Raw genomic sequence first — 24,007 nt, 5'->3', positions numbered from 1 at the left:
ATCTAAGCCAGTCCCATTTGCCTGCATTTGGCCCATATCCCTCTAAACCTTTCTTATCCATGTAACTGTACAAGTACATTTTAAATGTTGTTAATGTACCTGCCTCACCCACTTCCTCTGGCAGCTTGTTCCATATGCGAACCAATATCTCTCCCCTCTCACCTTAAACATATGTCCTCTAGTTCTTGATTTCCCAACCCTGGGAAAAAGACTAAGTACATTCACCCTATCTATGCCTCTCTTGATTTTATACACCTCTATATGATCACCCCTCTATCTCCTACACTCCAATGAAGAACAGTCCCAGCCCGCCCAACCTCTCCCCATAACTCAGTCCCTAAAGTCCCATCCTCGTAAATCTTCTCTGCACTCTTTCCATCTTAATGGCATCTTTCCCATAGCAGGGTGACCAAAACTGCACACAATATTCCAAACATGGCCTCACCAGCGTCACGTACAACAGCAACTTAACATTCCGACTTCTGTACTCAATACCCTGAGTGATCAAGGTCAGCGGGCCAAACGCCTTCTTCACCACCCTGCCTATCTGTGACTTCACTTTCAGGGAACCAAGTACTTGTACTCTTAGGTCCCTCTGTTCTACACCACTCCCCAGGGCCCTACGTTGACTGTGAATGCCCTTCCCTCCTCCCTGGCAGTGCACTCCACATCCTCTCTCTGCATAAAAAAAGATTTTCCTCGCGTCCCTCTTGCTCCTTTTGCCAAACCTCTTCGTTCAGTGCCCCCGAGTTATTGACCTCGACCAGTGGGAACAGTTTCTCCCCACCCACTCTGTCTGATTTAACACAGCTATCCGTCCTCTCTTAACCTTGTCTGTTCCAAGAGCAACCACGGCCTCTCCACTTCACTGAAGTCCCTCATCCGTTCAATCACATTAGCGATTCAGTAATGACCAAACCCATGTTTATAATGTTCCCATGAACTTCTAACCCTTGTACCTCACGCCTCAGTCTATAAAGCCAATAATCCTGTCTGCTTTTTACTGATTTCTTAATCTGCCACTTTCAATAGTTCACACATCTTTGACCTCTGCTCCATACCCCTTAGAATTGTACCTCTTCACGTTTAGATAAGATCTTTATTAGTCACATGTACGTCAAAACACAGTGAAATGCATCCTTTGCGTAGTGTTCTGGGAGCAACCCGCAAGTGTCGCCACGCTTCTGGTGCCAACATAGCACGCCCACAACTTCCTAACCCGTATGTCCTTGGAATGTGGGAGGAAACCGGAGCACCCAAAGGAAACCCACGCAGACACAGGGAGAACGTACAAACTCCTTACAGACAGCGGCGGGAATTGAACCTGGGTTGCTGGCGCTGTAAAGCTTTACACTAACCGTTACACTATCGTGCCTGCCCCAATTTACTTTGCCAATTTGTGTTCTCCTGAACAAAACATAATCCTATTCATTTTCTTGCATTAAATTTCATCTCCTACACATGTGCCCATTTCACCAGCCTCTATATCTATCATCCTCAAGTTCATTAAGCTCCGTATTGTCTGCAGGTTCTGCCCTGTACAACCAAGTGTAGTAAAAAGCACTGATTCTAGTGCCCCTGGAGAACAGCACCTTCCCCACAACCTGAAAAGCTTCCCACTACTACTTTTTGTTTCCTGTCACCTTCTCAAATTCCCAGATGCTGTTATTCTCTGGAATTCCATTTCAGTGACGTTCTGTCACTTTAATGGTCATATTTTGAAGGTCCACATGCATCGCACCAAGTCCACTTCCTCATCAACCCTGTTTTCTCACTAAATAACTTTATCCAGTTAGTTAAACACACTGCACCTTTAGCAACCCACGCTGGTTTTCTCCAATCAAGCCACTCTTGTCCCAGTGACTGAGATTTCTACCTCTGATTATCATACCTATATTTTCTTATCGCTAAGCTAACTGACCTGTAGTTTCTGGTTTATCCTTACACTCTTTCCTGAGCATGGGTGCACCATTAGATCTCTGGTCTTCCAGCACTGTTTGAAAGACTACAGTCAATTCCACCCTAATCTCCCTCGGCAACTTAGGATGTCCCTCATCCAGACCTGGAGGTTTAATCACTATCAATGAAGCTAGCCTTTTGAACCAAGCCTATCACTTTTTCCCTCTGACTCCCCCGTAAATGCCACAAGCCCCAAGACCACTTCCCCCTCCTTTCAAATCCGTCTCCAAACCCATTCTGGGCATCAGTTACCCATCCCTGTGGTGGCTTCAGACTGATTCCTTCTACCCACGATGTTTTCTACAGTAAAGAAGGTATATAAATGCAGCGTTTGTTGCTGAAATCTTCCACATGCAGCTGAAAGCATGGAATTATAAAAGGATATCGAAAAATTCTCTTCAGCTGATCATCTACATCGTTCCCAGGGAACAGAGGCCTTCCGGCATTTGCCAACTCTGAAAAAGAATTTGTTAACAGGAAAGCTGCAAAGATTTCATGCCAAATCCAATCACTTTGCAAACTGCGTAGGAAATGTAAACCGGTAAAAGGAACTTTAATTGCACATGGACTAAGCTTCTTTGGCTCAGCATCTTGTTTGTCATGTCAATCAATCAAATAAAAATCCACAACCAAATACCGTGGATGCTGGAAATGTGAAATCAAGCAGCATCCGTGGAGAGGGAAACAGTGCTATAATTTTCTTGTGAGGGAAGTGAAGTCCAAGTTTCAGGTCGATAACCTTTCCATCAAATTAAAAGTTGATATTCTTTATATATAGGAGTTGGGACATTACGTTGCAGTGTACAAGTCGTTGGTGAGGCCACACTTGGAGCACCGTGTACAGTTTTGGTTGCACTGTTATAGGAAAGTCGTGGTTAAACTGGAAGGAGTGCAGAGGAGATTTACGAGGATGTTGCTAGGACTCGAGGGCCTGAGTTACAGGGAGAGGTTGGCCAGGCTAAATTGTTCTTTCCTGGAACGTAGGAGAATGAGGGGCGACCTTATAGAAGTGTTTAAAATTATGAGAGGCAGAGATAAGGTGGACGGTAACAGTCTTTTCCCCAGGGTAGGGAAGTCCAGAACTAGGGTGCAGAGGTTTAGGGTGAGGGGAAAGATTTAAAAGGGACCTGAGGGGCAACTTTTTCCACACAGAGGGTGGTGAGTATATGAAACGAGCTGCCAGAGGAAGTGGGTGAGGCAGGTACAACAGTGTCATTTGAGAAGCACTTGGATAGGTACATGGAGGGTGGGGCTTAGAGGGATATGGGCCGAACGCAGGAAGTTGGAAATAGCTGGGTGGGCACCGTGGTCGGCACGGACTGGTTGGGCCGAAGGGCCTGTATCCATGCTGTGTTGCTCTGTGACTGTGTGACTATGTCTGCTCCACCATCGTTATCCCTTCCCCCCTACTCCACCTTCTCCTTCTCTCCCCTCAACCAGTCCACTACCCTCCTGCTGCTTCCAGCGGGACACACTGCTGAACACAGCCCACAGGCAGGCATTAACTCCGTTACCCTGCACACGCTGCTCTGAGGATGTTAAAGGGTTACACACAGGACCTTCAGCCCATTGTCCTTGTCCCAACTCTTGGTGCCAGTTCTCCAATTAAACATTTTGAAAGTTCCCCATTATATCTCACTGATGGAAGGTTAGCCTGAACCACTAACCGTTCCTCTCACCACAGCCGCCGTCCAGCCTGAAGGGTCTTACCAGCATTTTCTGATCTTATTAATGTCTGCAATATTATCGTCTGCAACATTACCGTCTGCAATATTTTGCCTTTGTCTTATCACATCTGCAATTCTTTTGCCAATCACCTCTGGTTCCCTGCTACTATTTATTCGACTAAAACTGATTTTGAGTGCCTTTTAAAATTACTTTTTTCTCCTGCTTGTTCATCTTTCAGGATCTGGGCGTCGTTGTCAAGGTCGGCATTTCTTGCCCCAGCAAGTTTGGCTCAGTCATTTAAGAATTAACCACACAGTGGATCTGGGTGAGGACGTCAGACTTCCTCCCCTGAAAGACATTCATGAACTAGAGGAATTATTTACAACAATCTGGTGTTATTGTGCTCATTGCTGCTAATAGCTCCTGATCCAAGGATACCAATCCCAGCTTCTCCACTCCCTCCACAGAACTAGAATCCCCTCTGGGAATATTGTCTGGAACCGCTCCAACCCTTTGGCATCTTCCCCAGGAATGGTGCCCAGAATTGAACACAACTGTCCATCTCCTGTTCAAAGCGTATCCGGTTACGGGTTAACGTTAAATGCTGGACATGCCTAGAGTGCACAATAATGCATCCTCAATGGCATAGATCAGGAACCATCTCTGAGCTGTTTAGGCTGCTCCCAAGGACACACGCTGTAACAGCTGCTACTAGGAAGCCATCAACACAGTGAAAGTCACCCTCTGGTCTGCCCAAAGCTCACTGATATTCCAGGAGCCGTTGCCCATGGCAGACTGGATGCTCTAGGGTTGGACTGTGAGCTGAGGGATTCACTGAAGCTGGGCACAGACACTGTAGGGGCTCTCAGGACAAAGGCTACAGTTTGTGGCCCTCCCACCATTGTATACAAATTAGAACATCGAACAGTACAGCACAGAACAGGCCCTTTAGCCCACGGTGTCTGTGCTGACACCACCAATCCAAACTAATCCCGTCTGCCTGCACGTGGTCCATATCCCTCCGTCCCAGCCTGTTCATGTGTCTGTCTAAAAGCCTCTTAAACGTTGCCATCGGATCTGCTTCCACCACTTCCCCTGGCAGCCCGTTCCAGGCATGTACCACCCTCTTGCCTCATAAATCTGCTTTAAACTCTTTCCCCCCTCCCCCCACCCCTCACCTTAACTCATGCCCTCCAGTATTTGACATTTCCACCCTGGGAAACAGACTCTGACTACTCTATGTATGCCTCTCATAATTTTATAAACTTCTATCAGGTCTCCCCTGGAGCCTCCAACACTCCAGAAAAAACAATCTAAGTTTGCCCAATCTCTCCTTATAGATAATACTTTAGTCAAGGAAACATCCTGGCAAACCTCCTCAACATCCCTCCGAAGTCTCCACATCTTTCCCATAATGTAGTGACCAGAACTGCACACAGTGCTCCAAATGTGGCCTAACCAAAGTTTTATACAGCTGTAACATGACTTCCCAACTTTTACACTCAGCACCGTGAATGACCCTAATGCCATGCTCTTCCAGATGCGAGTAGATCCTATCCCTAAGAATCTTCTCCAATAATTTCCCTAGCACTGATGTAAGTCTCATCTGCATATAAATTCCTAGTTTATTTCTACTGTCCTTCTTAAACAGGGAACAACACTGGCTGTTCTCCAGCCCTCTGGGAGCCCACCTGTAGCTGAAGAGGATACAAGGGTCTCTGTCAAGGCCCAGCAATCTCCTCTCTTGCCGCTCTCAATAACCTGGGATAGATTCCATCAGGTCCTGGGGACTTAGTGACGATACCCTCCTTCTTGATATCAAGATGCCCTGGAATATCAGCACAGACCTCCCTGATCTCACTATCCTCCACGTCCTTCTCCTTGGTGAATACTGATGAGAAGAACTCATTAAGGACCTTGCCCATTTCCTCTGGCTCCAGGCATAAATTCCCTCTATGAGTGATCCTGCCCTCACCCTAGTTACCCTCATTTTTAATGTACGTACAAAATGCCTTGGGATTCTTTTTAATCCTACTCACCAAGGACATTTCATGGCCCCTTTTAGCCCTCCTGATTCCCTGTTTAAGTTCTCTCCTGCTTCCTTTATATCCCTTGTGCCCTGTCCAAGTTCAGCTTCCTAAAACTTACACGTCTCCTTTTCCTTTCAGACTAAATTTGCAACATTTCTCATCATCCAAGGTTCCTAAACCTTGCCATCCTCGTCTTTCTTTCTCTCAGGAACAAGTTGGTCCTGAATTCTGACCAGCTGGCCTTTGCACTACTCCTAGATGTCAGGTGTAGACTTACCCACTAACAGCTGCTCCAAGTTTACTCTCCCCAGCTCCTGCCTGATACTGCTGTAACCAGCTGTTCCCCAATTTAGCACTTCTTTCGAGTTCCAGACATCCTTATCAGAAACTACTTGAATACTTACAGTTATGTTCATTATTCCCAAAATGCTCTCCCACTGAAACTTCCATCTGGCCAAGCTCATTTCCCAACACAAGGTCGAGTACGGCCCCTTCCTGGATGGATTGCCTACATATTGTGTCAATAAACCCTCCGGGGCACACAGAACAAATTCTGCCCCATCTAAGCCTCTGGAACTAAGGGAGTTCCAGGCAACACGGGAGAAATGAAAATCTCCTACAAGTATTCTGTTGCTTTTACATCTTTCCATAAACTGCCTGCATATCTGTTCCTCTATCTGCTGCTGGCTGTTGGGAGGCCTTTAGTATAACCCCATCAGAGTGATTGCATCTTTCTTATTCCTGAGTTCCACCCATCTGGCCTCAGTGGATGAGCCCTCCAGGACATCCTCTCTGAGTGCTGCTGTGATATTCTCCCTGATCAGCAGTACCACTCCTCCACTTCTGTTAAATCCCTCTCTATCGTGTCTGAAACATCTGAATCCTAGAATGCTAAGCTGCCAATCCTACTCTTCTCTCAACCAAGTCTCTGTGATGGCTACAACATCGTAGTTCCATGTACTAATCCAAGCTCTTAGTTCATCTGCCTTACCCCTTGTATTGAAATAAATACAATTCAGCCCATCAGTCCCACCATGTTCAATAACCTGGCCCTCCCCCTCCTTCCAGCCTTACATGACCAGAAATCAGTTGAAATCTGTTAAAAGCAGTTTGATTTAGGGTTGTAAATGAAGGATAACTGTTGAAGTATTAACGTTGTTACGGGAACAGCACGACTTGAACATTCTGCAGCGTGACCCCAGCCACTAACCAAGCACATGGACTGGATTTGCCCTTCAGCCGTTGGGGAGGTGAGAGTTGGTTACTGGAGCAGAGGTGGAAGGACAAGGCAGAGTTACATCCTAGCTTTGAAGAATGCACCTGTGTTACCTGCAAATATGCAGCCTGCTGACCACATGTCGATGGAGGTTGAGTAGAGTTTGGCTCCGAACAGAACATCTGGAGGGCGATACCACAGTGTCACCACCTGCAGTGGGCAGAAGGGAGGTCAGACCACATCAGCTGTTCATCTCCTTCAGGACAGAGGAGAAAGTGCAACTGTTCTTCTTCAATAATGTCATGGGATCTTACATTTCCAGCTTAGAAAGCATACGCGATCTAAATTAAACTCTCATGTAAAAGACTGCAGCCTCAATATTGCAGCATCCCTCAATAATGAACCTCTCAGACATTGCAGCACTCCCTCAGTACAGCACCTCAGACGGCGCGGCACTCCCTCAGTACTGCACCTCAGACGGCGCGACACTCCCTCAGTACTGCACCTCAGACGGCGCGGCACTCCCTCAGTACTGCACCTCAGACGGCACCGCACTCCCTCAGTACTGCACCTCAGACAGCGCCACACTCCCTCAGTACTGCACCTCAGACAGCGCCACACTCCCTCAGTACTGCACCTCAGACAGGGAGGGGTTTGAATCAACAACCTTTTGACTTTGAGTTAATAGCACCATAGAACAATACAGCACAATACAGGACCTTCGGCCCACCATGTTGTGCTGCCCTTCAAACCAAACCTAAGACTATCTAACCCCTTCCTCCCACATATCCCTCTATCTTAAATTCCTCCATATGCTTATCTAACAATCTCTTGAACCTATCCAATGTATCAGCCTCCACCACCACCCCAGGCAGCGCATTCCATGCACCAACCACTCTCTGGGTGAAAAACTTCCCTCTGACATCTCCCTTGAACTTCCCACCTGTTACCTTAAAGCCATGTCCTCTTGTTTTGAGCATTGGTGCCCTGGGTAAGAGGCACTGGCTGTCCACTCTATCTATTCCTCTCAATATCTTGTACACCTCTATCATGTCTCCCCTCATCCTCCTTCTCTCCAATGAGAACAGCCCTAGCTCCTTTAGTCTCTCTTCATAATCCATACTCTCTAATCCAGGCAGCATCCTGGTAAATCTCCTCTGCACCCTTTCCAATGCCTTCACATCCTTCCTATAATGAGGTGACCAGAACTGGACACAGTACTCCAAGTGTGGCCTAACCAGAGTTTTGTAAAGCTGCATCATTACTTAGCGGCTCTTAAACTCAATCCCCCGACTTATGAAAGCTAACATCCCATAAGCTTTCTTAACTACCCTACTTACCTGTGAGGCAACCTTCAGTGATCTGTGGATATGAACCCCCAGATCCCTCTGCTCCTCCGCACTACCCAGAATCCTGCCATTTACCTTGTACTCTGCCTTGGGAGTTTGTCCTTCCAAAGTGTACCACCTCACACTTCTCTGGATTGAACTCCATCTGCCACTTCTCAGCCCAGCTCTGCATCCTATCAATATCCCTCTGTAAGCTTCGACAGCCCTCCACACTATCCACAACACCACCAATCTTTGTGTCATCTGCAAACTTGCTAACCCACCCTTCCACCCCCTCATCTAAGTCATTAATAAATATCACAAAAAGTAGACGTCCCAGAACCGATTCCTGTGGGACACCACTAATCACAGCCCTCCAATCCGAAGGCACTCCCTCCACCACTACCCTCTGCTTTCTACAGGCAAGCCAATTCTGAATCCACACGGCCAAGCTTCCCCAGAGCCCTTGGCCTCTGACCTTCTTAAGAAGCCTACCATGTGGAACCTTGTCAAATGCCTTACTAAAATCCATGTAGACCACATCTACTGTACAACCCTCATCAATCTTCCTGGTCACCTCCTCAAAGAACCCTATCAGGCTTCTGAGGCAAGATCTTCCCTTCACAAAGCCATGCTGGCTGTCCCTAATCAGTCCATGATTCTCTAAATGCTCATAGATCCTATCTCTTAGAATCCTTTTCAACAGCTTACCCACCACAGACGTAAGGCTCACTGGTCTGTAATTCCCTGGACTATCCCTACTACCTTTTTTGAATAAGGGGACAACATTCGCCACCCTCCAATCCTCCGGTACCATCCCCGTTGACAACGAGGACTCAAAGATCCTAACCAGACTCAGATCCTAACTTTACCGAGCCAATGTTAATGCCTAAGATGTCAGCTGAGGTTGCAGTGTTGCCACTGGTTTTACCTTCAGTACTTTAGATCAGTGACACACTTCCATTACAAATTGGTGGCTTGGACTCTCATTTCCAGTCCAAATGCGAGGGGAGGTTGTGTGGTGATGTCAGGCAGCAGAGTGTGAATTCACAAGGGTGAACCCGAGCTTCCAGCTGCCCATCCCAGTCCGACTCTGACCTCTCAAGTTAAAGTGAACTAATCAGAACAGTCCTGATGAAGGGTCTTTGACCTGAAACATCACGTTTCTCTCTCCACAGGTGCTGCCTGACCCTCTGAGTGTTTCCAGCATTTTCTACTTTAATTTCGGTTCTCCATCATTTGCAGTTTTTTTGATCTTCACTCACCCTGACCTCTCTTTGACCCCTTCCATTACTTCAATGAAAAAATATCAGTCTTTGAGGGTGACCATGAGCTTCCAGTTGTCTGTGACTTTAGCTCTTCAACACATTCTGATCCCTCTGTCTTTGGTTTCTTACACTACTCCAGTGAAGCCCCGCATCCTTGAGGAACATCTTATTCTCCGATCTGGCACACCACAAGCCACAAGGCTCAACAATGAATTCAACAATTTCAGATAACCAGCCTTTCCAGTTTGTTACAGAACTGGTCAGGGAATGTGATGAATGCTCAACAGGTTGGAGAACTGAAATATTAATCCTGCTTCTCTCTCCACAGATGCTGCCTGACCTGCTGAGTATTTCGAGCATTTTCTGTTTTTACTTCAGGTTTACAGTATCTGAGGTCTTTGCTGTTCAGTTCTCAAGGGGTCCCTGGCCCAGTCTCACCAAGTGCCTTAGAGTACAATATTTGTGGCTTGTGAAAATGACACAAGGGTCCCCATGCATAACAACTCCCCACAGCACAACAACTCAACACTGGACACCAGAAAGAGTGAGGTAAATTGCTCCCCTACCTCTGCAGAGTAACATCGGACAGGGATCCCAAACGCTCGAGCCAGCCCAAAGTCTGCTAGCTTCAGCTCCCCATTCTGTGTTGGAAGAAAACAGCGTGTGTGGGGAGGAGAACTCAGGTTGTGCTCAAGAACTAAATCACTGTTACAGTGAATACACAAAGCAAGCGCACACATTAAAACCACAGCTGATGAAGGGTCCTCGGCCTGAAATATTAACCTTGCTTCTCTATCCAGCACAGAGCAATAGAGCTCGGAAACAATCCCTCCAGCCCAACTTGTCCATGCCGACAGGTTGCCTAACTGCACTAGTCTCATTTGCCCACATTTCACCCACCTCCCTCTAAACCTTTCCCATCCATGGACCTGTCCAAATGTCTTTTAAACATTGTAACTGTACCCACCTCTACCACTCCCTCTGGCAGCTTGTTCCACACACCCACCACCCTCTGTGTGGAAAAGTTACCTCTCAGGTTCCTCTTAAAGCTTTCACCTTTTGCATTTTTATTTACCACAGCAACCAGCCAAAGACTACCCTGAAACTAGGTGACTCCCCAACCCATTGAATCATAGATGTCATAGCAGAGGAACAGGCCCCTCGGCCCATTTATGCCGACCATGATGTCAATTTAAACTGCAGATCTGCATTCCCGGCCTGTTCATGTGTCTGTCTAAATGCCTCTTAAATGTTGTTATTGTATCTGCTTCCAAAACTTCCCCCAGTGGCACGTTCCCCTCCCCCACCCCTCACCTTAAATCCATGTCCTCTAGTATTGGACCTTGGAAAAAGACTCTGTCTACCCCATCTACGCCTCTCATAACTTTACAATGAATCAATGATTTCATCAGCTTCAGAGAAAGCAATGAGTCTCTCATAGAATAGACGCTCCCTCATCCACACACCCCACCTACAGCCACAACAATGTTAAGGTAGCACCTTACAATCTCTGCTAGATTTCAGAGTCTCAATTTTTCTCAAGGGCTTCAGGGAAGGGAACCCCCAGACTTTCCCTCCTGGTCTCCACTGACAGGCTCCAAGCTTCGGTTGGGCATTCTCAGACTCACCCTGTTGATCAGGAGGTTCTGGGGTTTTAAGTCCCTGTGTAGCACATTCCTGCTGTGACAGAATGCCAAGCCTTTCAGCAACTGATACATGAACGACTGGAGGAAGAGAACAAGAGAAACAATGAGATCGCACAGATCCATGGAAGGAAATTATCCCGAGCAGCATGACTGCTCCGGCATTGTTTGATGGAACAGAGTAGTAGCTTTATTTAGTAACCAACCCGTGCTCTCTTTGCCCTGGGAGTGTTTGATGGTGCAGTGTAGGGGGAGATTCACTCTGTCTAACCCATGCTGTATATGATCTGGAAGAATCCTACATGACAGTGCATCTGTAACTAGGATACATGAAGCTCCCAGCAGAGGCATTTACCTTCACAATCTCAGGATCAAGATCTCCATTACAGCTGTCAAAATATTTCTTCAAATCCTGAAATAAAAGCCAAGAGGTTGAACAGTAAAATTACCAGCCACTGATATAAAAACCAACGGCAAGATGCAATCCGGAGAATCCAATATGAAACCCTGAATTATATTAGAGCCAGTAACACATTTCCAGCTATGTGTAATTTGACATATAAATGCCCTGAACCTTTCAACAAATTCCAACCCATAACTCACTCCCAGAATTTGTTATTCCACATATAAACTCACGAACCCTTCAAATAAATTCCAGTCTGTAACACACTCCTTAAAGGGAACATGGGAACCCTGCCCCAGTGTGTTAAAGAGAGTGTGGAAATCAGCACCAGTGAACCAGGGTACCAAACCACAGGGACTTCTGAATAATCAGATCAGGTTATCGGAGTTTTACTCTACAGCTATGGAACCAGCACACGGGTCATTATAGCACTATACATAGAGATGTGGGGTTACTGATTGCGTAGCTCTGAGGAGCAGCTGTGATTTCCTGTCCTCCTCACTGCTGTGCTGTAGACCTGGTGCTCCCCAACATCTCACTCTGGGATGTTGTGAGAGAGGGACAGGGATTGCCCGGGAGAGCAGTGCAGCTGTTCAGTGCTGAGATGTGGAGCATAGTAATAGACCCTGGTTGGCATAGTGTGTGTAGCCATTGCTGGGGATGGGCAGCAACTGCTCCATGTGCTGGCAGACCTGGCACTTGGATCCTGTGGTCTCCCTCATCACTTCCCTTTGCACATGTGGAGAGGTGCTGCCTAACTCTCCCTTTTCTTGGATGTACAACTCTCACCACGTAGAAGTTCCCCCATGGTAGCAGACATCCAACAGGAGATGTCATAGAGCAATACAGCATGGATACAGGCCCTTCGGCCCAACCAGTCCATGCTGACCACGGTGCCCACCCAGCTAGTCCCAATTTCCTGTGTTCGGCCCATATCCCTCCAAACCCCGCCCCTCCATGTACCTATCCAGGTCCTTCTTAAATGATACCGTTGTACCTGCCTCACCCACTTCCTCTGGCAGCTCGTTCCATATACTCACCACCCTCTGTGTGAAAAAGTTGCCTCCCAGGTCCCCCTCACCCTAAACCTGTGCCCCCTAGTTTTGGACTCCCCTACCCTGGGGAAAAGGTGATGAGAGATCGGAGGAGGATCAGGGTGGTCTGTCAGTTGCTGCTGGTCCCCAGAGACGGGCACATTCACCGTGACAGCACCACACTTCATTGCTGAGCAGCTGCACCACTCTCCCCAGCCCACCCCACACCAGACGGCTTCTCCACACTGAGCCGTGGGGCAATCCATTGCTGGGGGTGCACCAGGAGTTGCTGCCAGGTTCCCAGCACAGCAGCGCGCAGCCTCAGCAGATGTGTTTTTAAAGTACAGGAGGGTACGCACCTGTGAGTGTTCTGACTGGAAGACCAAGAGCCAGCACTCTACGCGGTACCGGTATACAAACCCATCAAACGTCTCAATTTAGATTCTAGCCTGTATCCCAAACCTGGGTGTTATTCTACACACAAACTTCTGAAACCTGTCAACTGGATTCTACCTGCAGTATCTGAGTACGTTATCTTCAAAACTCCTCCCCCGCCAACCCTCAAACTGTGGAGGGCTCAGTTGCTCACTGTTGATGATGGGAGGCTGGGCCGGGGTAGTTACCTGGTCACAATACTCAAACACAAGGGTCAGCTTCTTATCGCTGTGAAGAACATCATGCAGTCTTTGGAGAGAAAAGAAAAAAAAAATCAGATTGAAAACTTCCAGCAGAGGAATGAATGCGTTAATTCTCAGCTCAGATAGGGATTGACGTTCTGGCATGACACCTGTTCCCAGGTTTTAGAGCTAACATGACCAGATTTGTACTCAGAAAAGGTTGGTGCAAGATGGTGGTCATTGACTTACAGAGTCACGGAAGGGTACAGTACAGAAACAGGCCCTTCGGCCCACTGAGTCCACACCAACCATCAAACACCCATTTACATTAATCTTACATTAGTGCCATTTTTTAATTCTCCCCACTTTCTACCCATCACCTACACACAATTTACAGCCATCAATTAACCTAGAAACCCGCACGTCTTTGGGATGTGGGAGGAAACCAGGGCACTCAGGGGAACCCCACGTGGTCAAAGGGAGAACGTGCAAACTCCACATAGACAACATCAGAGGTCAGGATCGAACCTGCCTCTCTGCCCTCACCTCCACCTCTCCCATGACCTGCTCTCCCCATCCACTGCTACTCCCCGCACCCAGTTCAATTCCTACAGCACAGCCCAGATGCACTCTTACCCCCCCCTGCACTATCCTCCGAGCCTGACCTCTCGACTATGCATCCGCCAAATTCCATCCACTCATCCAACCCAACCCCTCCCTCATTGCCCCCAAACTCTCCAGTGCTGCCCTAAGTAATTGAGTAAGTTGGTTTATTATTGTCACATGTACCAAGGTACAGTGAAAAACTTTGTTTTGCATTCATTACAACAGTGCATTGAGGTAGTACAAGGGAAAACAATAACAGAATGCAGAATAAATAACAGAATGCACAAGATTTCCCTTGTACCACCTCAATATACTGTTGTAATGAATGCAAAACAAAGATTTTCACTGTACCTCAGTACCTGTGACTGCTGAATCCCACACCTTGAACCCAAAGGCCTCATCAGAACATTTAGGTTCCATTAGTGTCCTTGTGTAATAGAATTCAGACCGAGTAATGGGACACGATTGTAGACACTAGCCCCCCTGCAACAACCTGAGTTGCTGAAGAATCCTGACTGTGTCTGATGATGGACGGGAACAATAGATTATGTGGAGCTAAAAAAACAGCAAGAGACAGAAAGCATTGGTGGAAATAGACTGCGGGTCCCCAAACAGTAGTGGTAATGTAGGACATACTACAAATCAGGAAATTTGGGATTTAGACCTGCAGGAAATGTGACGTTGAAAGGGTAGATGGAGTTTAATCCAGACAAGTGCGAGGTGCTGCACTTTGGCAGAGGGAAGTAAACAGTTAACGGCAGGACCCTTGGGAGCATGATGTACAGAGGGATCATGAGGTGCAAGTCCATAGCTCCCTGAAAGTGGCAACACAAGTAGATATAGGATAGTAAAAAAGGCATACGGCACGCTTGCTTTTGTCAGCCAGGGTATTGAGTATGAAACTCAGGAAGTCACGTTGCAGCTGTATAAAACTTTGGTTTGAAGCATTGTGTGCAGTCATTGCCGCTGAATTACAGGAAGGATGTGGGGGCTGTGGAGAGGGTGCAGAAGAGGTTCACCAGGATGCTGCCTGCATGAAAGAGTATGAGCTATAAGGAGAGGTTGGACAAACTTGGATTGTTTTCTCTGGAGTGTTGGAGGCTGAGGGACGACCTGATAGAAATTTATAAAATTATGAGAGGCACAGATAGGGTAGACAGTCAGAGTCCTTTTCTCAGGTTGGAAGGGCCCATTCCTGTGCTGCACTGTTCTACATAACAAGAAAGATGAGGGAATTAAAGGCCATGGGGAACTGACACTGAAGTGGAGTTGAGGCCTGGGGCAGGTCATCCACCATCACACCTACTCCTGCTTCTGTGTTCTTCTAACACAGGAGACCATTCAGCCCATTAGATTCATGAGGACTCCCAACAGACGAATCCTATTAGTCCCACTCCCCCCCTTCTTACAACTCTTTTACTCTTATGGGAAGAGTTTAAGCAACTGGACTCACTTTAGGAGAATGAGATGATATTAATGAACAGAATCCCTAGGAGCCTGAAAGGATAGAAGCAGGGGTGATGTGCACCCTGGCTGGGCCACCTAGACCCAGGGCTCAGAGTCAGGATAAGGAATCAGCCATCCAGCACTGAGATGAGAAAGATTTCTTTACCCAGAGAGCAGTAAATCTTTGGAATTTTCTTCCCAAGAAGCAAGTGGAGACTCAGTTGCTGAGTACATTAAAGACAGATTAAAAGATTTTTAGGTATTGAGGTAATCAAAAGATATGTGGTTGGTGGAGGAAAGTCCTGTGGTGAAAGATCAGCCAAGGACCACACGACTTGTTGCAGTTTCTACATCCTACGTCCTTATGACTAATGGATAACTCTTACCTCACAATGTTTTTATGTTTCAGCTCCTTCAGAAGGCAGATTTCTCGTAGGGCTGAGCTGGGCACCCCCTGAGTGAAAGGGAACACAAACACATCACGTGGATCAGCTTCAGGCTGTAACTGCAGAGGGTGTTTCACACTCGGTAACCCCAAGGATCCCAGCCGGACACGTCAGGTAACTTCCACCTGAAACACACCCTGCAACCCCAGGGCCCCTGATGCACCCTGTAACCCCAGGGCCCCTGATGCACCCTGTAACCCCAGGGGCCCTAGCAAATACTGCAAGCCCAGGAACTCCCCTGCACACCCCGCAGCACCAGGGGCTCCCGATGCACCATGTAACCCCAGGGCAGAGGTTACACCCCAATTGCAGGGGATACAGTTGTCTCCCATACCCCAGGGGATGAACTATGTCCTATCACACCAGGTAGACAAGGGTTGCACCCCGGATTTTTTGCAACATTTACCTCATCATCATCATCCAGTCGAACTCTCTTCAGTGCCACAATTTCATGAGTTTCTTTGTTCTTTGCTTTAAACACTGTCCCGTAGGTTCCTGAGTGAAGAGGATGTATACTGATGGTATTTTCAAATTTAGTCTCAAAGTAATACAGCACACCTTGTCCATGCCGATCAAGATGACCATGTAAACTAACCCCATTTGCCTGAATTTGGCCCTTTTCCCTCTCAGCCTTTCCTATCCATGGACCTGTCCAAATGTCCTTCAAACATTGTCATTGCTATGCCTCTGCCACTTCCTCTGGCCGCTCTTTCCACACACCCAACACCCTCTATCTGAAAAACTTGCATCTCAGATCCCTTTTAAATCTTTTCCCTCTCACTTTAAACCTATGTCCTTAATTTTAGATTCCCCTATCCTAAGAAAAATACTGTGACCACCCACCTTATCTATGCCCCGCACAATTTTATAAACCTCTATGTCACCTTTCTGTCTCCGACTCTTCAGAGAAAACATTTCCAGCCCATGCAATCTCTCTTACAACTCAAGCCTCCAGTTAAGGCAACATCCTTGCTAATCTATTCTGTGCTCTCTCTAAATATACCATCACTGGCTCTCCCCTTACCCGTTTGGTTAGAAACATGCTCCAATAGATTAGTCAGCTATGGCTTCCCTTTCACACATACAGTTTTAGGTTCAGTAACTTCTCCAGCAGATTTTTTGTTAACAAAACTAGTTTCTTTTACTTCATTTACAGTGGACTCACCCCAGTACATCACGGGCACATCCCTCCCCACCATCGGGAGTATCTACAGGAGGCGCTGCCTCAAGAAGGCAACGTCCATCATCAGAGATCCCCACCATCTGGGCCGTGCCATCTTCTCACAGCTCCCATCGGGCAGGAGGTACAGAAGCCTGAAGTCCCACACCACCAGGTTCAGGAACAGCTACTTCCCTTCAACCATTTGGTTCTTGAACCAACCAGCACAACCCTAATCACTGCAGTTTAGCAACACTGTGACCACTTTGATCACTTTGCACTAAAATGGTCTTTGTTTTGTTCTAATTGTGTTCTTTCTTGTAAAAGTTGTGTGTAATTTATGTTTAATTTATGTTGTGCATGAGATGCTCTGTGCCTGTGATGCTGCTGCAAGTGAGTTTGTCACTGTACCTGTGCACACATGGACTTGTGCAGATGGCAATAAACGCGACTTTGACCCTTGGTTCTGTATTCCTGACAGATTTTTTGTCTCCTTCTGCGAACTTGTTCAATTCCTCTGCCATTACAAATTCTGTCTCTGTCCGTCAGTCATTGATAGAATTAGCCATCGGGTTATATAACAAAGGAACAGGGGTTTTGGCCTACCAAACCTGTACTAACCATCACGCACCCACTTACACAAATCCTATTTAATTCTCCCCACATTCCCACCGGACAAATCTTTGGTATGTGGGGGGAAACCCGCACAGTCACAAGGAGAACATACGAAGTCCACACAGACAGCACTGAAGCGCAGGACTGAACCCGGGTCTCTGGAGCCGTGAGGTAGCAGCTCTACTTGACACACCACTGCACACACTGAGGGACCCACGTTTACCCTCACTGGTTCCTTCCCTTTTACATACTTACGCAAGCTCTTCCAGTCCACTTTATGTTTCTTGCTAGTTTTACATTCTACTTTCCTTTTCTGAACTAATTTTTGGTTATGCTTTGCTGAATTCCAAAGTACTCCCAATCCTCAGGCTTGCTGCTTTATCTGAAAACATGGTCTAAGCCTTTTTCTTAGATTTAATACTACCGTCCTGAACACCCTGAGAAGGTCAAAGCTCTAGTGACTCAACCTTCAAGGACAACATCTGTTGAGCTGTCACTGGGCTATGTGATGGCCTGATGGTGCTGACTCAACACGTTGAGCAGTGGGCAGCAACACAATCACGTCAGCCCACCCATTCCCTCAACAAAGATGGCCAAGAGGCTGTGTTGAGCCAGCACTCTTCAATGTCTGCACGAACAACATGGTAGCAATGACCCTGCAACATGTTTGCATGTAAAGGTGACCATGCCCTAATCCAAGCAGAAAATCTTCAACAACTTTGAATCAAGCTTCAACAGGGCCAGCCCCAACACAACAGGAATTCTTTGGGACATGGAAGCTCGACCTAACTCCCATTCCACTGCATTCAATGTTGATGATACAAAACTAAGTGCATCCTGAAGGTGGTCTTCCCCCTCACTCCCCACCTACATTGGTGACACTGAACCACCCATTAATATTCTATGATCACCATTCGACAGCAGCCACCAAGACCAAGCCGGACTCCACCTTGTCCAAGAACTGGCTGAGGTGACCTGGAGCCAGCTACGTGCAGCAGCGTGGATCAGAAGCAGCCACTCTTGACTCGCATCATGTCCAAATGAGCCATGGACCACAGTGCATCACCAGAGCCCTCATCAATGCCGATCCCCCAGCTGCTCCCTATCCACGCACTGTGCTGCCATTTCCCTGGCTCTCAGTCACACCCTCTACACTGCTTGAAGTGTAGGGGCCCTTCAGGACAAACAGAACTGATCCTTTTTTTTGATATCTTTATTAATCACATGTACATCGAAACAGTGAAACACACAAATCCATCCCAACCCTAAAATTCAAATGGAGATCACAAGAAGTCACAAACACTTCATGAATGGCACTGGGTAGAAGATCCCATCCTCGATCCTTTGTGAAGCGCATGACAACTCTAAAGCAAACTGCGAGAGACTTGGATAATAGGTAAACAAAGGAAAATTAATGGGCCAGGACACAGTGGGGCATACTGCTGTTGACGATGGTCTGTTCTTGGTGCCCCAGCTGTTCACAATCCATTGTAATATCTGGATGAAGAGATTAAGGGGAATACTGCATACATCTGCTGATGGTACAATGCCAGGTGGCAGTGTAGGCTATAAGGAGAAAGCAAAGAGGCTTCACTGAGTTATAAACAGACTATGTGAATGAGTGAGGACGTGGCAGATGGATTATAATGTAAAAAAATGTGAGGTCATCCACTATGGTGTAAAAATAGAAAGGCAGAGCATTTTTTAAATGGTGAGGGATCGAAAACCGTTGCTATTTGGAGGGACCTGAGTGTCTTGTACATGAATCACTGAAAATTATCATTCTGGTTCAGCAAGTAATTAGGAAGGCAGGACACATTGGCCTTCATTGCAAGAGAATCTGAGTACAAGAGTAGAGACACACGGTAAGAACACTTATGGAATTCTGCCCATGGGTCTGCTCTCCCTACTTAAGGAAGTATATGCAAGAGATGGAATACAGCGAAGGTTCGTTGTTGGGATGAGGGATTATCAGATAAAAAGGGTTAAGCAGAATGGCCCTGTGCTCATGGAACACAGAACAGTACAGCACAGACAGGCCCTTCGGCCCACAGTGTTATGCCGACCGATATAAACCTAACCCCCCCCATCAACCTAACCCTTTCCCCCTGCACAGCCCATAACCCTCCATTTTTCTAACATCCATGTGCCTATCTAAGAGTCTTTTAAATGTCCCTGTTGTATCAGCCTCTCCCACCACTCCCGGCAGTGCGTTCCAGGCACCCACCACTCTCTGTGTGAAGAACCTATCTCCAACATCTCCCCTAAACCTTCCTCCATTCACCTTAAACTGAGGTCCTCTGGTATTGGTCATTGCCGCCCTGGGGAGAAGGTGCTGGTTGTCCATTCTATCTATGCCTCTTATCATCTTGTACACCTCTAGCAAGTCATCTCTCATCCTCCTTCTCTCCAAAGAGAAAAGCCCCAGCTCACTCAACCTATCCTCATAAGACGTGCTCTCCAATCCAGGCAGCATCCTGGTAAATCTCCTCTGCACCCTCTCTAAAGCTTCCACATCCTTCCCATAAGGAGGCAACCAGAACTGAACACAATGCTCCAAGTGTGGTCTAACCAGGGTTTTATAGAGCTGCAACATTACCTTGCGGCTCGAACTCAATTCCCCGACTAATGAAGGCCAACACACCATGCGCCTTCTAAACCACCCGATCAACCTGCACAGCAACTGTGAGGGATTTATGGACTTGGACCCCAAGATCCCTCTGTTCCTCCACACTGCTAAGACTCCTGCCATTAACCTAGTACTCCACCTTCAAGTTCAATCTTCCAAAGTGTTTCACTTCACACTTTTCCGGATTGAACTCCATCTGCCACTTCTCTGCCCAGCTCTGCATCCTGTCTATATCCTGTTGTAACGTACGACAACCTTCTACCCTATCCACAACACCTCCAACCTTCGTGTCATCTGCAAACTTACTAACCCACCCTTCCACATCCTCATCCAAGTTATTTATAAAAATCACAAAGAGCAGGGGTCCCAGAACAGATCCCTGCAGAACACCACTGGTCACTGACCTCCAGGCAGAATATTCTCCATCTACTACCACCCTCTGTCTTCTATGGGCAAGCTAATTCCGACTCCAAGTTCCCATGGATCCCACGCTTCATGACTTCCTGGATGAGCCTACAATGGAGAACCTTATCAAACGCCTTACTAAAGTCCATACACACCACATCCACCACTCTAGCTTCATGAATTTGTTTTGTCACCTCCTCGAAAAACTCAATTAGACTCGTGAGGCACGACTTGCCCCTCACACAGCCATGCTGACCGTCCCTAATAAGAATCATAAATCCTGTCCCCAAGAATCCTCTCCAATATTTTGCCTCCACTGACACAAGACTCACTGGTCTATAATTCCCAGGATTATCCCTATTACGTTTCTCAAACAACAGAACAAATCCTCTGGTACCAATCCTGTAGCCAGGAAGAAAGTAAAAATCATCATCAATGCCCCAGCAATCTCTTCCCTCGCTTCCCATAGTAACCTGGGGTCTATCCCATCCAGCCCTGAGGATTCTAATGTATCCTAATGTTTTTCAGAAGCTCCAACACTGCCCCTTTCTTAACCTTGACAAGCCTGTTAGAACATTAGCCTTTTCTATGCTGACCTCGCGTTCATCTAAGTCCCTCTCCCTAGTGAACAATGAAGTAAAGTACTCCTTAGAAAAATGAGAGGTGATCTGACTGAAATATACAAAATTCTACCAAACTCCTCAGGGTAGATGCAGGGATGACGTTTCCTCTGGCTGTGGGTCATGGTCCCACAGTAAGGGGCTGGCCATTCAGTACAGAGGTGCCATGACATTTCTTCACTGAGGATGAATCTTTGGAATTCTCTACCCAAAAGGACTGCACAGCCTGAGTAGGTTCAAGGCAAAGAGTGATATGTTTTGGATACTAAGGAAATCGAGGGATATGAGGTTTGTGCATGAAAGTGGCACTGTGGTAAAAGATCAGCTAAGATCTCATTCAATGAGAGAGCAGAGAAAAGGAAGCAAGCGGCTGACTCTTATTTCCATTGTCAGGTGCTCTGTGCTGGAGCGTTAGCAGGATGCCAACCACCAGCTGAACAGAACGTGGAACATCCAACAACTTGGCGCTTGAATCAAAGCGAAACTCAAAGCAAATCGAAGTGGACCATTATCGGCCAAGGGCAGACATTCAGTTCAAGCCTCAGGGTATCATAGTTGGGGAAAAAAGTCCAATAACTTTTCCTAGTATCAGCCATACTGGAACACGGCTCAGATTTAAAGTTCTCGTCTTGCTGTTCCAATCCATCCACGGTCTGACCTGTCCCTATCTCTGCAACCTCCTGCAGCCCAACAGATCTCTCCGCTCCTCTGCTCTGGCCGCCTTATCATCCCATCAGCTCCCAAGGCCCTCAGCTCTGGAATTTTTGCCTTTAAAGATCCCTCCCGCTCCTCTTGTGACCCACTGTCCCAACATTTCATGCACCTACCTCACTGTCAAACCTAGTTTAATAACATCCTGAGGCAGGATCTCAACCTGAAACACTGAGTATCCCTCTACCTCCACAGGTGCTGGTTGACCCGCTGAGTTCCTCCCGCGGTTATTTTGCTCCAGATCTCAGCATCTGCAGCCTCGTGTTTCTAGTCCAATAACTCTCCTGCAGAGCACCGTTAAGTGGGTTACTCAGTTAAAAACACGAGGTAAAGACACAAGGTATAAAGTGGCACAGCTAGTGGAGCTGGTTGCCACACAACTGCAGCATCCCAGGTTGATCTTGTCCTTAGTGCTTTCTGTACAAAGTTTGTGACCATGTGGGGTTTCTGCTATATCCCAAAGACACGTGGGTTGACAGGTTAATTGGCCGCTGTAAATTGCCCCTAATGCATTAAGAGTCTGGGAAAGAGATAATAGGAATATGGGCAGGATATTTGTTTTTTAAAATGGGATCAGTGTAAGTGGGTGTTCAATGGTCAGCACGGACTTGGGCCAAAGGGCCTGAATCCTTGAGAAGTAGGAGTCAGCAATGGGCACCTTCAGACTGCTCCAGCTTTCAATACAATGACAAGACTGTCCGAACCATTCCCAATGGGCTGTGGCTACCTCATGGCCCAAACATTCATTGATCCAAGCCTCTAAAACACTGAACAACTGAACACCACAGCCTCTCGGTCAGGGAACACCAAGAGTTTACAACCCCTGAAGTCCAAAAATTCCTCCTAATCTCAAAGACAAATTACCAGTCGCATGTCCTGGGACAGTGTCCTTAGTCCTAAATATTCTGGATAGACTAAACAGCCTCTCATGATCTCTCATCACTCGCTGGCATAACCTCCAGTGTACCAATACCAGGAGATGAGAAGATCTCCTCCCGACACAAACCTCCTCCAATCGCCACTTCACCCGCATTCAGACTCAAAGACAAAAGAGCCTCGGACGTCACGACAGGTTGTTCTCGACTGAGACTTAGGTGCCGAGGGAGCGCCGCACCGTGGGGGGGGGCGGTGCCGAGGGAGCGCCGCACCGTGGGGGGGGGGGCGGTGCCGAGGGAGCGCCGCACCGTGGGGGGGGGCGGTGCCGAGGGAGCGCCGCACCGTGGGGGGGGGCGGTGCCGAGGGAGCGCCGCACCGTGGGGGGGGCGGTGCCGAGGGAGCGCCGCACCGTGGGGGGGGGGGCGGTGCCGAGGGAGCGCCGCACCGTGGGGGGGGGCGGTGCCGAGGGAGCGCCGCACCGTGGGGGGGGGCGGTGCCGAGGGAGCGCCGCACCGTGGGGGGGGCGGTGCCGAGGGAGCGCCGCACCGTGGGGGGGGGCGGTGCCGAGGGAGCGCCGCACTGTGGGGGGGCGGTGCCGAGGGAGCGCCGCACCGTGGGGGGGGAGACGTTTAATTTCCCCCGTTCGCAGCTCCGGGGCCGGGCGGCTCCGCCGGTCCGAGCGAGCGGCCGAGCTCCGGACGGGACCCGGCGGCCTCAGACCTGCGGCCAGTCCCGGCACCGCACTGACGGCCGCGCCGACCCCCGGCGCCGGGAGCGGGTCCCGCACTGACGGCCGCGCCGACCCCCGGCGCCGGGAGCGGGTCCCGCACTGACGGCCGCGCCGACCCCCGGCGCCGGGAGCGGGTCCCGCACTGACGGCCGCGCCGACCCCCGGCGCCGGGAGCGGGTCCCGGGAACATTCACCTTCGCCGATTTTCTCCAGTTTCTCGTATTTCTGCATCTCGGCGGCCGGAGCCCGGCGGCGGGAAACTGCGCCACAGCGCCGCCGCAGCACCGGAGGGCTCACCGCCACCGCCAGGCACAGCGCCACCTGCAGCACCGGAGGGCTCACCGCCACCGCCAGGCACAGCGCCACCTGCAGCACCGGAGGGCTCACCGCCACCGCCAGGCACAGCGCCACCTGCAGCACCGGAGGGCTCACCGCCACCGCCAGGCACAGCGCCACCTGCAGCATCAGAAGGCGGAACTTCACTCCGCCCTCGTTCGCTCGGACCGTTTCTCCGTCGATCGACCAACGTTGACGACAAACCGCCGACTCCCGCAGACACCGAGCGCACCGCCCCTCCCCTGGTCTCCCGGGGGACTCC

The 24,007-nt window shown here is 48.5% G+C and overlaps 1 protein-coding gene across 1 annotated transcript in view; it reads right to left on the bottom strand.

Annotated features, from left to right (window-relative positions):
* cdk5 (cyclin-dependent kinase 5) overlaps positions 1–23,776 on the bottom strand; it is a 30,887-nt gene extending 7,111 nt beyond the window's left edge. The window contains exons 1-9 of the mRNA XM_052022648.1: positions 23,604–23,776; positions 16,071–16,159; positions 15,605–15,672; positions 13,173–13,233; positions 11,468–11,524; positions 11,098–11,193; positions 10,036–10,110; positions 6,987–7,083; positions 2,345–2,414 (exon numbers count right to left, since the gene is read on the bottom strand). Coding sequence (XP_051878608.1) covers positions 2,345–2,414; positions 6,987–7,083; positions 10,036–10,110; positions 11,098–11,193; positions 11,468–11,524; positions 13,173–13,233; positions 15,605–15,672; positions 16,071–16,159; positions 23,604–23,640 — 650 coding nt within the window. The 5' untranslated portion in view covers positions 23,641–23,776. The remainder of the gene's footprint in view (positions 1–2,344; positions 2,415–6,986; positions 7,084–10,035; positions 10,111–11,097; positions 11,194–11,467; positions 11,525–13,172; positions 13,234–15,604; positions 15,673–16,070; positions 16,160–23,603) is intronic.
* Positions 23,777–24,007: the final 231 nt, after the last annotated feature.

This window comes from Pristis pectinata, chromosome 9 (assembly GCF_009764475.1).
Source record: "Pristis pectinata isolate sPriPec2 chromosome 9, sPriPec2.1.pri, whole genome shotgun sequence".
NCBI lineage: Eukaryota > Metazoa > Chordata > Chondrichthyes > Rhinopristiformes > Pristidae > Pristis > Pristis pectinata.
This window is presented reverse-complemented; position numbering and strand designations above follow the sequence as displayed.